Source organism: Larimichthys crocea, chromosome II (genome assembly GCF_000972845.2).
Source record: "Larimichthys crocea isolate SSNF chromosome II, L_crocea_2.0, whole genome shotgun sequence".
Lineage (NCBI taxonomy): Eukaryota > Metazoa > Chordata > Actinopteri > Sciaenidae > Larimichthys > Larimichthys crocea.
Genome location: NC_040012.1, coordinates 12,084,636 through 12,097,826, shown reverse-complemented (window position 1 = coordinate 12,097,826; position 13,191 = coordinate 12,084,636). Strand labels below are relative to the sequence as shown.

Sequence of the window (13,191 nt, the reverse complement as noted above, 5' to 3'; positions counted from 1 at the left end):
AGGTTTGGATTTATTGCTAACAATGCTGATGTACACAAACATTCAACAGAATCTAAAACATCTTTTGTTGTAGTGTTTTGTTTTGCCCTTTGGATTGCATCAAAATTAAGGAGTGTACCTTTAAATACTTGAATAAATAAAAGAACACACAAATGATACAGGGTTAACATGTTTATTGTGAGCTTGACTACTTATATCCTGTACAAAAGTGTAATTTCCATGAATACATAAAAATAAAAATTCACTCCAAAGTCCACAGTCCACTCCACAGTATAGATGCCCCCCCCCCTCCTCCCTGCTTCACTCTGCAGAGTTCACAGACGCTTCTTGGAGATGTTGTCGCACCACCTGATCCAGTACCTTGCTCACACCTTTACAAGCTGTCATGGCAGCTTCGATCAGAGCCTCTAAGTGGTCCTGATGTAGCCTGGCGTCCATCTGCAGCAGAGCGATCTGTCCGCCGCGGGGCAGCAGCGCTAAGGCCAGAGAGCTCACTCCTCCACTTTCCTCTGCATAGCAAAGGTCAGCGAGCGGCGTCTCGTCCACAAACCCGACCGTGCAGGCACACACGTAGTCCCGCATGGGGATGCCGGCGTCAATCACGGCCAGAGTGGCAGCGTTCACACATACGCTGTAGTTCCCTCCATCTGACTGCAGGATCTGTTTGAAAAGAAAAACCCTCATATTAGTAATTTCCCCTAAGATGGTGATTCCAACACCCAACACATTAAATTCCCCTCTCCATATTGACCTTAACATAGATGTCTATTTGAGAGCGTGGGTAGAGTTGGGTCATCACAGCGGCTTCAAACGTCTGCTTCAGGTGGAGGCTCATCTCGGTGGACTTGCGGTCCCCGTGTGGTCTCCTCTTCCTCTCTGCTGTGCTGAACGTGGCCATGCTGTACTGACAGTTGATGACAGCTCGATCATGACGAGCCCGGCTGCGTGAACCTCGCATCTAGGAGTGACAAACACATCATCTCTGAAGACTTCCACAGAATAATAAAAACAGCATGTTAGTTAGTGAGAAAAATGCTAAATTAAGGCAATCCAATACAACAGATCAGCTATAAATTCTACATTTGTAAAGATAATGTTCAGTTTTGAGTGATGCTGCCAGAAAGATATTAACTATATGTTTATTACTGAGGTTGTAGTGTGCTGCGTTGTTGAACTGGACTGACAAACATGAGGGGAACAATATTAGAGGAACACTTATGTACTTGCATAACGCAGCCCAACAATGACAACAACCTTAATAACAAACCAGCCACTTCATTAGATACATTTGTGATCCAATATGACATAAACTCTACTTTTATGAAGCTTACAAGGTTTCAATTTGTGCTGACACTGTCAGAGAAATATTAATTTCACTATAATGTTTACTGTTGAGGTTGTAGTGTTAAATTTTTGCATCATATTGAGGTGTGTTTCTAATACGATGGCTCTCTCATGTATACCAATAATATCCCTCAGTATGTTTTAACAGAAACTGTCCTTTATAAGCTTTGCAAAGTTAAAATATGTGGCAGAGCATGGGTAGATGTAGCTAATATAGTGGTCCACAAACATTTTATTATTAATATTGCAATGTTGTACATAGTAGTTTAATGTTTATGATGTTTACGTCTACCTGTTGAGCCTGTTGTCTTTGTTTTTAGCTGTAATTCTGTATATACTGTATGTGTGCATGCATAAGATCTCATAAGATTTAGTGTGATCCCACACTAAATACACTAATTCTAGTATATATATACAAATATCTGTCCAGTAAAAGTGACTGATTGTGGTTAGACAAACAAACAGTCACATTATATAGACATTAGTTTGTGATATGATGAATTATGATAGATATTAGAGTAACTACTAATTATGCATATCAGTAATTTAACGAATGAAGTATTGTATTTACTCCAGTGTTTGTGACTCATGCTGGATGATGTTTTCATCCCGATTAAACCTTTAATCTTAAAGTTTCTCTCTGCTGCAGCATTATGGGAAATGTTGTTCATGTTTAAAACACATATTGGACTTTTACTTTAAATAATATTTACACTTATAACCAGTGGTACGTTCTTACTGTAGGCTAACCCCAACAAGCCTCCATCCATGTCACTTACTTCATGTGGACCGTAAACCACCGCCAGAGCCTTCGTGTTTCCCTGCTCTAGATACGCGGAGCCGTCGGCCTGAGCGAACACACCCATGCGGGCCTGGACCTTCCGCAGCTCGGTGGCTTTTCTTCCATCTAAGCGGTAACCCTGGTCAGACAGCAGCTCCAAGCCCGCCATGTTTCCGCAAAACTCCGCGTGAACAGCAGCAACAAACGCAACGCCCCACGTGCCGGCCGCTGTACTACATTACCCATACGCCCACTCGTCTGCAAGGACTACGGCGAGTAAGAAGACCCAAAATACCAAATTTGAAGTACTAATGCAGCTTTCTTTTTTAGTTGAAATAAATTCTTAACTCCGTTTTTAAATGTTATTTCTTCTTATCTCTGTTAATGTATCATATTTTAAATCAATTATTTGTATTTATCTATCTAACTATTACTGTCACTTACACATTTAACACTTTTATTTATTTTTATAAAGTAGTTGATTTTACCTGTATATGTGTGCATTTATGTCTCTGTTCTGCAATAAATAAAGGAAAGGGGATCCTCATAGAAATTGGCAACAAAACATTACTAAAATATTGTATTAACATTTTGGTACCTGATGTACACTAGTTTTCTTAAAAGGATGTAAAATATTTAAAGGACTAGTGTGTCGAATTTAATGGCAACTAGCGGTTAATTTGCAGAAACTAACTGAATATCAGTCACCCTTCCAAGCATGTACAAGAAACTATGGTGGCTGTAAATCTCTCACAAAAATGTGAAAAGCTATCTAGTGCTTAGTTTGTCCTGGGATACTGTAGAAACATCTGTAGATAAAAAGGACTAATTCTAAAGGTAACAAAAACACAATTGTTATTTTCAGATGATTATACACTGATGAAAACATACTTATGATTATTTTAATCAATTTCTGACATATTCTGACAATAAATACCCCTAAATCTTATATCTTATACTGGCCGCTTTAAAAAAATACCCATACAGTAATGATAACTGTTTTAACTTTGTCAGAATTATTCCATTTTCATGTTTTGCAACCAAATTATTAATGATGAAAGTGAAAGGTTAGCGGTATTACTCAAAGTAAATGCTTGTTTTCCTGACCATAAATTAGGATCCTCTACCCCACAACTAATAAATCGAACGCTGCATCTTTATTACCTTTCCCCAAGTACTCGTGGACTACTTTGCTGAGCAGTGCATGGAGAGTTACACAACATCAACACTTTTAAAAATAAAATTTATTAGCATCTCTAATGTGTATAAATAAAAACATATATGAAATAATGTATATATGTATGATGTAATGAGTTTAACAATAACAGGGTTACATGTGATACAAAGGAGCAGTCTTTATTTTAGCCAGTGTATTGTGAGGAAAACTGTACCTTGAAAACAAGCTTTCAAATATGCATACCTATAAGTTGCAAATCTACATTCTTTGATAAGAATGAAACAAAGAAAACAGTTTTTGGGTGGTAACAGGGAGAATATGGTAAATAAGTTTTGCTTTCCCGTTTCTTAAGATTTTAAAACATCTTTGATTTAATACATTACAAATTCTTTTTTTTTTAAAGGTTTCACTAAAAAGGTTGAGGCACAAAGCCGCAACACTATCCACACCGACCTTCTCGACTTTACATTACACTCAATAAAAATCCTATAAAAAGGATTTCACCTCACTCTTTTTTCCATTTACTTAAGTCACATTGTTCCACAGACTCATAAGAAAGGGCCTTTATAAGCAGACCCGAAATCTAGGGACAATATGACTATAATGTTAGACACAGCGACAAAAAATAATAAGATACCAAATGACAAATTTTACATGTAACTAACAGATCCAAAAGGATCAAACAAACGACTTGATTTGCCTCTTAATGTAACAAGGTTTGTCATTTTCTGCGATGGCTTGCTGTGCTTGGGTCAGAATACCAAGAAGACAGTGAATGGATGCTTCTGTGGGGGTCTGAGGACTCGGCTCTCTAGGCAAAAAGCAAAGAAAGGAAAAGACCGTTCTTCTTGTGTCACCCAGTGTTTTCTATTTGGTCATGCTTTCAACACTCCATGTGTTCAAATGCCTTACAAAACTGACAGATATGCACATAGGACAAATGCTACCTAGCTGGCCAGAATTTTACAAATAGCCAATGTGATGTGAACCTGTAACAGACCGGTAAACAACACCGCTGACGACTAGAGGGAAGTAGTATACGACAAACAGAACTGTGTGTCGAACTGCCATAGACGAGTCAGTTACAATGTGTGGATTATTATTGGCCATTGTCTCAGTTTTTCCTCAGGAAATTGAAAAAATATCACATTTTAAAAGGGGATAACAACATCCAAGACTAACTGCTTCAAAGTAAAAAAAAAAAAAAACAAACAGTGGGTAGGTACAAAAAAAAGAAAAAAGAAAAAAGTGGTGTGTCTGCTTTAATACGCAGGTGTATGTGACAGTGAGAGGTTATCGGCACCCAAAGGATCATGGCGACCTCATCCAGCCCGATGGAATGAAGGGACTATGTAGTAGATCTGAAAAACGATGGTCTCTGCTCCATCCCAAGTCTTTAGAAGAGTGCAAAGATCCCCTTATTTCCCTGATATATCCATGTTCTCGCATCCTAAAACTCTGCAAACTCCTTTGCGCACTTTTCCGTTAAAGAAACGCGGATTTCCTCCTCCTCGTAGTCGTCGAAGTTGCTGGTGTCCCCTGGGCCTCTGCACTTTGGTATGAACGGGGCTTCCACCTGCAAGAACATGAGCGATGCATATTTTAACAGGCAGGATTTATATTTATGTCTGTTCTGCCAATCACAAGAACCCCCATGACAGAAAAAGGAAAGGCAATCCTTTCTCTGAGGGAGTCTTTACAGAGAATTTTCAAGAATCTTCAGACATCTTCCAGCAATGTACCTTACACTGTTGAAAGAGTGTCTAGAAAGTGTCTGGCAAGAACGAAAGTTGCTGAATCGCACTGGATTCTGACAGCTTAAGGGGGTCTGTATCATTTAAAAAGGGGGTGCTTGTCAGATGGTCAGTGTGTGAAACCCCCTGCCTTCACAGATTTCAGGGTCTTGTCGTTATAAAAACTAACAGTGAGGTCCACTTCATGCTGCCATTTGCAAAGTCACACAGTATGCAAGCTTTTCTTTTCATTCACACAACGTGTCTACAAACAGGTGCAACACAGTGAATATCTTTGGGGAGAAACTGAATGAAAGTGTGCACTTCACATTTTAACAATTATCGTGTCTTTCCTCTCTGACTGTAAGCTTTTCATCTCACCTTGTTGCAATTTTAAAAAACAGCTATAAAACACTTGTCCCTTTAGACACGGTTTGATAACACTGTAAAAGCTATGACTGTAAACCTTGACTTAAAAAGGAGAACCTGTGTTGGCTGTGGATTTTAAATCTGAGATTAACCATCACAGATAGAATATTACCAGCTGTTCCAACCACACTGTTAGGTTTCAGATAATTCCTCTTAACATGTTTTTTATTTCACTTATACCTTTTCCTTGTTAATTTGTTGTGATTGGAAATTGGGAACCCATACCAAATTGTTTTATTGGAAACACCAGCAATATGCTGAAACATCTTTCTAGCAACGTGGACTTAAATTGCATGAATGCCATGTATCTGACACTGTACATACAAGTGTCAATGCTTCTCTCACACCTCCGTTACCGAGGGTAAATATCCTGTTATACATAAGTGGCACGTAGGCAGGCTTAGCAGAAGACAGCCTAAATAAAAATGAACGCTATACAAATATTCTGTCATTTCCATCATTTTAGATGTTGACAGACAGCTACAGCTAGCTCTGGGGCTAACCGGTTCCAAATTAAACAGCGGCTAAACAATGGAGCTTTTGCAGATCTGTATAGACCACACAGAAAAAATCCATGTGCCTCGCTGAAATGCTACAACACACCATCTACAGAGTATTCAAGCTGCTGAGCCGTTCTTCCTCCAGTTAAACTCTATTGTCTATTGTCAATAAATGTCAGTGTCATTTCTGTATGAATTACAGTTTCCATGTTTTCTCTGAGGCTGTAGCTTGACATGACACAAACGCAATTCTTTGGTGTGCTGTTTCTTCAGAGTTGTCAGTCCACTTCTCTCAGTTGTGTATTTACTAAACATGCAGTGTGTTTGGCTGTCAGAGAAAAAGACAATGAAGGTGGAAAGATACAGAAAGGTAAGGCTTCAGCTGGGATTCAAAAACATACAGAGATGTGTGTTTGTGTGCAGGCCGAGCCACTTGCACAATGAATTGTTTATAAAGCCAACATGAAGCGTGCCATCCTCAACCTTGAAAATGTAATCTAATGTAGATAGACGGTGATTCTAAATTATTTTCACTAAATATTATCAAATTAATCTGATCACTTAATCAATATAGATGTTAAAGCTTCTTATTTGTCTTAATAAAGGAAAAGTAAAGTCTCAAGTTCATGAATTTTCTGGGTTTTAAAGTATTGGATGGTCACATTTTTCATCACCATCTCACATATAGACTTTACAATTAAAGCAATAATGAAAATAATCAGACATACAAACAAAATGAGGGCGAAAACTGGTGTAAAATTGCCTATTGCAGTAAAACTACAGTCTTGTTATATGGCAGCATTCAAGGAGGAAACTCACTGGTTTCACTCGACTGCTTTCTGCTTCAAATCTATCTTTTATAGCTCTGCTTATGTTTTTGTTTCCATAGAATCATACTACACGTTGTCATGGGGAAGTAGTTATTTTGCAACCAATAACCCGTCTAAAGTAAGGTAAAGAACATAAAACGGTGCTGAAACAAAATGAATTACATCCTATAACAAACTATGACAGGTAGGGTCATGAAAGAGAAAGGGAAAAAGTCTAAAGTTTAAAAAAACAACAACAACAACAACAACAACAACACAGTATGATTGTATAACCGTAATAAGGTTAAACAAAAGCAACAGATCAATGAGATTCAAGCCTGAGCTAAATATCTACTTTGATTAATCAAAGAACTCCATTATCGTTGTCATCCTGCAAAATGGCATGCGGCACCGATAGCTCAGAGCCAGCAGTGGAGCTGAGTGATTTCCAAGTGGAAAAAAACTCTTGACTGGCCTGTTGTGAAATCACTGTTAACATTCAAGCAAAAAACAAACAAAAACAAAATAATGACCATCACATAGGACCTTAAAACAGTTCTCTCATAACTTCCTAGAAACAAAATCATATAGTAGTGTTGGGACATCATAACTGGGAACTTTACAACTACAAAAAAGAAAAATCAATATCAGCAAATCAATATCTAATTAACTTGGTTTTTATAGGGCTAACAGTGTTGTTTGTCACTACAAAATGTGCACTGGGTGTCTTACCTTTCTCTCGTAGATTGCGATCCAGTCTGTTGTGGCAAACCATTTGTGGCCCTTGATGTCGTTGACTCCGTTCTTCAGGTTGCCATAACGTTTTGTCAGATCCACCTGCAGTAGGTTTCTCAACAGATCCTTTAAGTCTGAGCTGAAGTGGGAGGGGAATCGCACCTAGGAAAGAAGGAGAGATAGATAACAGTTTTTAGACTCTTTCTTTGCCAGTGAAATATGAGTGCAGATGATGCAGATAAAAAGGACTTTATTTCCATCATGTATCATATATGTTAAAACAAACACCAGCTTACCTTCCCAGACACGATCTTCTCATAGATCTGAATTGGTTGATCTGCAAAGAATGGAGGGTAGCCAGCTGCCATTTCATAGATGAGGACACCGAGAGCCCACCAGTCCACAGCTTTGTTATAGCCCTGAAAAGATTCAAGACAGATAGCACTGAGAGGACGCAACAACAAAACCTCTGCTACTCACAGAATTTAAAAGGCATGCTTGACTTTGACCGCCATAATTACAATTAAGACTTCCTCTGATGTGTAACTGGACTGACAATGAACAAATGCTAAGACTGATCAAGGGAGCTATTCTTTAAAGACAAACAACAGACTTTGCTTTTGTCTTTTCTTTTTCGTCTTATTGATGATGCATTGCTCTTTTCTAATTTATGGCTTTGTAAATTTTAGAATACTTCGTCAGTTGATTTCCTTTATGTATTATTATCATTATCCAGCTGTTGGTTTTACTTGCCAGTAGAGAGAGCTGTTAGTGTGCAGGAAACTCGATAGAGTTGATAAAAAGTGAGAAAAAAAAGTGTCTAATGTGTCTTTTTTGCTGCATTACATTTATGATCTACTGAAGCAACTGACAGTGCAAAACAAAGGTCGTCTTGTATGATTGTTCAGCAGGCGTAGAAGAAAGTCTCGAATGACACTTGACATGGGAGCTGCTTTAAAACTCGTTTGTAGCTGGGTTGCAAAACCTCAACATCGCCAAATATGGTCAGTCAGTGTTTCCGTTTCAGTTATCTACTAAAGAAACAACAATCCGCGTACAGAGAAAGGAACGTGAACATTGTGACATTCCTGCATCCACAGTATCTGTTCAAAACACAGGAACTCCATACTTTGCTGAGAATGATTTCTGGCGCCAGGTACTCCGGGGTCCCGCACAACGTCCAGGTCCTGCCTTTTACCCGCTTGGCAAATCCAAAGTCTGTCACCTAGAAGTTAAGAGTATACATAGGTACACCAAATATAGGTCAAGTGTGGACTTAAGTCGTAACATAAGTCAGCGCAGCATTACCTATTTATTTGTTTGTGTTGCAGCTCACCTGAATGTAGCCGTGGTGGTCAATGAGAAGGTTCTCGGGTTTCAGATCTCTGTATATGAGATCTAGTGAATGGAGGTACTCAAATGTCAGCACTATCTGGGCGGCATAAAACCGTGCATGTGGTTCACTGCAGAGCAGGAGGAAAGAAGTGTGTTTAAAGCAGTGTGTTATAACACACCTTAGATATTAGTGGGTGACAGTATAATACCCACCTGAACCTTCCAATTCGTCTTAGGTGTGAAAACATCTCTCCTCCTGGAACGTACTCCATCACCATGTACAAATTGGAGTTGTCCTAAGAAAAATAAAACAAAAACACAGATATACCATGTTGAAAACCAAATAAAAAAGGTTCAGATACTAAATTTAAATAAATAAGTAAAACACTGTACCTTAAACGCATACTCAAGTTTGACGAGAAAGGGGAAGCTCACTGCCTGTAATATCCTTTTTTCATTTAACGTGTGTTCTATTTGCTTGAGTTTCACCACCTGACAGATAAAAAGAGATAAGATGACCTTGTCGCGTAAATCTTACTTCCTCTAGCAACAGAGATAACAGACACAGGAAAGGCAGCTTTCAGTTATTTATTCAACTTCTGTCCCCTAGTAACGACAAAGTTTTCATGTCTTTTTTCCCCCTCCTTTTTAGGAAGATAAGACTGAATTTGTATTACGCGTTGCTGCACATGTCAGCTATGTTATTTATTTAAAAATGTTCCCCAAAGGCTTGATACATGCGTCCACTGACCTTCTGCTTGTCCAGTATTTTCATGGCAAAGTATTGCTCTGTTCCTTTGTGTTTCACCAGCATGACTCTTCCAAATGAGCCAGTACCCAGGGTCTTTAATCTTTCAAAGTCATCTAGGCACGTTGTGCTCTGTGAAAATACCAAGGTGTTAGCCTATTCTGTAGACACAGCTGGTCCAAAAAATATTGAGTTTTCATCATTCTCACCTGTGGTGGGCATTCCCATTTCCGTAAGAAATCTTCTTTGGCTTTGGCTAGAAACTCTTTCACTAAAAGAAAAGGTGAAGACAGACACAGTTAGCGCACCGTTCTCGCCTGGTGACGTGAACTGGATTATTGGTATAAAAACACATTTGGGTTTTTAAGATTTAACTGGCAAAAAGACTAAACGCTATTGCACTCAAAGGGGAAAGGATAGGAAGGAAATTAAACAGTGGAGAAAAATATGGGCAACTCTCATCTGGATGGAAATTAAATGGGATACTAAAAATATCACACACTTTGTTTTAAAGTACAAAAGAACACAACACACAAGACAACAACATCCAAGACAGACGGAGTAGTGATGCATGCCAAGACACTCAGTAGTTTTGTTTTTGTTATTTGGTACCATCATTCAAACGAGAGGGGGATCACAACACTTAGAATTACATGGGAGGTTTCGCTGAGCATCTTGTGCATCACTTCGTACAATTTGGGGAAAGGCTACTATAAACAGCATAAAAATGGTAAGCAAAAACAAACCAATGTATGGGAAATCCAGATTGAGAGAATGTGGATAACAAAAAGACGGACTTATTATCAAAGCACACAAGAAGGGAAAAAAAAAAGCAAGCACATCTAGCAAGTCGTCACTATGAGACCAATGCCGTTCTGCCATTCTGGTTGTCTTTTGGAGGAATAAGCATACCAAAAGTCTCTATTGATCACCAAGGTTTTGCAGGAACAATCACCCACATGGATGGTGATGATACGGAAGAGAAGACAGAGAGAAATCATGTACATAACAACAAGTATAAACACATCAACAAACATGAAGCATGTGTAGTGTGGACAGAAGCGGCAGGAATGAGAACTGAGTTGACGTTCACCTGAGGAATTTAAACAGAGACTGAGAGTCTGCTGTGGTGTTCGAACAACAGGTGAACCAAACCGGAGTAATTCAGTCGTGCATATTAGGTCAGAATGATAAGATAACACTCCGTACTAGAGAAGTGAACCTTCAAAACCTGCTGTATGCTCCAAAGATTTGGACTTTTGTGCCACTTTAAAAATGAAAACTTCTCTCCTAATGATGACTTTTTAGCACTTGGAGAAAAATAGAGCTGAAGCAACTAGTGGAGAATCATTTTTCAAGCAAAAGAAAAAAAAAAAGTAAACATTTCCAAGTTTCGGCTTCTCCATTGTGAGGATTTTCTTTATGTAGGAAAGCAACTAACAGTTATTCCTGTTATTTATTAACCTGACATTGGTTATTTGTTTAGTCCATAAAACGTAAGGATATAGTAAAAATGTACCATCAGAATTTTCCCAACCCAAGATGATGACATCCAACTGACTACAAATATTAGTAATGATGTTCATAGATGCTGGAACCATCAAATATTAGGCATTTTTGCTTGATGTTAACTTTCTGCCAACAGAATCATTTGTTGCATCTGTAGCTACCACATGACATCCAAAATGTTTAAATATCTCCCCTCAAATTGCACATTTTAATTACATTAAAACTGATAAATTTGAAAAGTACGACATCTTGCAGGGACAAATCGAATGGTTTGAAAGCCAGCACAATTTGGCCAACCCTTCCCGACAGCAACGCCAAAAATCCAGACGAGCATAACATGGTTCAGTTATGTCGGTGCGCCCTGTTACGCTAAAGAGTGAAACACAATACGTGGGCACGGTGAAATAAAGTAGGTGCCATGATGGCAGCTGTTTAATCTCCCTGTGCGAGTGTGACTGCGTTGGTGCTGTTCCAACTGTTCCAGCTATATACGGTAAACACAGGTACTGTAGTTTATAATGCAGCACTGTAGGCAACCAGGTCGTCTTGTCAGAGCGCCTACACGCCGGGCAAATCTGCAGCTCAGGGCACAGGGTCAGCTTAAACAGGTTTAAGAGTTAGCCATGCCACAGGATCTAGGGATCATTGTTACACTCAAAAGAAATTCTTGGCAGTATAGGAAACTATTGCTGATCTGATCATCTCTGTCTGTGTGAGTGTCTCTGGTTGGCACTGTTCACCGTGCCTGCCTGGTTTCTCTCAACAGGTCAATAAATCTCAGGGGGGGTGTATTCACTGCATCATAAAGTGACACTACTTTAAACAAACTGTGCAAAAGTGCGAAACCAAACACAGATGGCTCCACACATGTTTTTTTTAAGATTATAAAAAGCGGACAGGGACGGCTGATTTTAAGAAGACCATCGAATGTAAAAAATAAAAAAAATAAAACACCCGCAGCGAATATGTTTACAACCAGGCGTAGGGAAACATTTATGATTTATCACGCAGGATGCTCGATGATGACAAGCTGCACACATCAAAGTATATGAGCGTAAAGTAACACTGGCCTGGGCCTAGTTACGTCAAACCTTTTCAAAGCTTGTAATACCCCTTATCCTCTGACGAAGGTCTGATGACAAGCTGCTCCAGTCAATGACGAGCTGAGTGTGAGAAGTGAGCCTTGATGGACCTTTACCACGGCAAGATTAGAAAAGGGGCTCTAAATAAAACACAAGGGACGCAAATTCGAGTGTGTTTGTGGCAGCGTGCGTGCGTGTGCGTATGCCTGGAAGAGACAGTAGTAGCTCCCGGTTTTATGAATGGAAAGAGGGCATTTGTCATTTCTTCACCATATTTGGTCACAGTGCTGTACAGAAGGGAAAGCTTTGTTTATGCAGCCGAGAATAAAAATGTGGCAGCAAAGCCCAGAGACAGAAACAGTCCCACACTGCCTTCAAGTACAATTTATTGCCTTTTTTTCTTTCTTTTCTTTATATAAACAATCACTCATGGGTTTGTGGTTTATTGCTGAAATTTTTTAAGTGCAAAGTTTCAGTGCGATGCAGCTAAACATACAGCAGGAATCTTGAATGTTATGCATCCAAGTTGAGGATGATGATTTTTAAAAAGCTATTCGAGATAAGGGGGGAAGCGACTGCACACCACGGCTAACACACAGCGTATGTATGCATGTATGCATGCTTTATGTATGTGCAGGCCTGAACAAGCTACCACCGTCAAGAGGCAAAGAAATGACAGGGGCCTTCTGAGGGCTAATCCCCCTCCTCTTCCTCCTCCTCCTCCTCCTCACAGCTAAAGTTAGCAGGCTAGCTGGTCATCAAGCTTGATCCTTCTTGTGCCCCAGATGGCATGCAAAAACAGCCCTTTTTTAAAAAAAAACGTGTGGAAATCATCAATATCTGGGGGGTATTCATCGATAAGCATTGCTTTTCGGATGAGGCTTTTAATGGGTGCTGTTAACACTGACAGTGCTTCCCCTCTTTCCCCCTCCACCCCCTTTTTGCAGGCAAGAAAAACCACAACATCCACGGGGTCTTTTCTTGCTACGAGCTAACCCAGCTAGGCCTT

The 13,191-nt window shown here is 39.4% G+C and overlaps 2 protein-coding genes across 2 annotated transcripts in view; both read right to left on the bottom strand.

The window, feature by feature from the left end:
* Positions 1 to 158: 158 nt before the first annotated feature.
* On the bottom strand, positions 159 to 2,385 carry exosc4 (exosome component 4). The gene is made up of 3 exons (XM_010746555.3): positions 2,124 to 2,385; positions 752 to 958; positions 159 to 660 (listed from the first exon to the last, which is right to left on the bottom strand). Exons 1-3 carry the CDS (start codon positions 2,292 to 2,294, stop codon positions 301 to 303), a joined length of 738 nt encoding a protein of 245 aa, XP_010744857.1. The 5' UTR covers positions 2,295 to 2,385; the 3' UTR covers positions 159 to 300.
* A 969-nt stretch (positions 2,386 to 3,354) lies between these two features.
* Positions 3,355 to 13,191, bottom strand: part of prkacbb (protein kinase, cAMP-dependent, catalytic, beta b) — an 11,238-nt gene continuing 1,401 nt past the window's right edge. The window contains exons 2-10 of the mRNA XM_010746557.3: positions 9,801 to 9,862; positions 9,595 to 9,723; positions 9,237 to 9,335; positions 9,057 to 9,139; positions 8,845 to 8,971; positions 8,638 to 8,733; positions 7,805 to 7,927; positions 7,506 to 7,670; positions 3,355 to 4,878 (exon numbers count right to left, since the gene is read on the bottom strand). Coding sequence (XP_010744859.1) covers positions 4,753 to 4,878; positions 7,506 to 7,670; positions 7,805 to 7,927; positions 8,638 to 8,733; positions 8,845 to 8,971; positions 9,057 to 9,139; positions 9,237 to 9,335; positions 9,595 to 9,723; positions 9,801 to 9,862 — 1,010 coding nt within the window. The 3' untranslated portion in view covers positions 3,355 to 4,752. The remainder of the gene's footprint in view (positions 4,879 to 7,505; positions 7,671 to 7,804; positions 7,928 to 8,637; positions 8,734 to 8,844; positions 8,972 to 9,056; positions 9,140 to 9,236; positions 9,336 to 9,594; positions 9,724 to 9,800; positions 9,863 to 13,191) is intronic.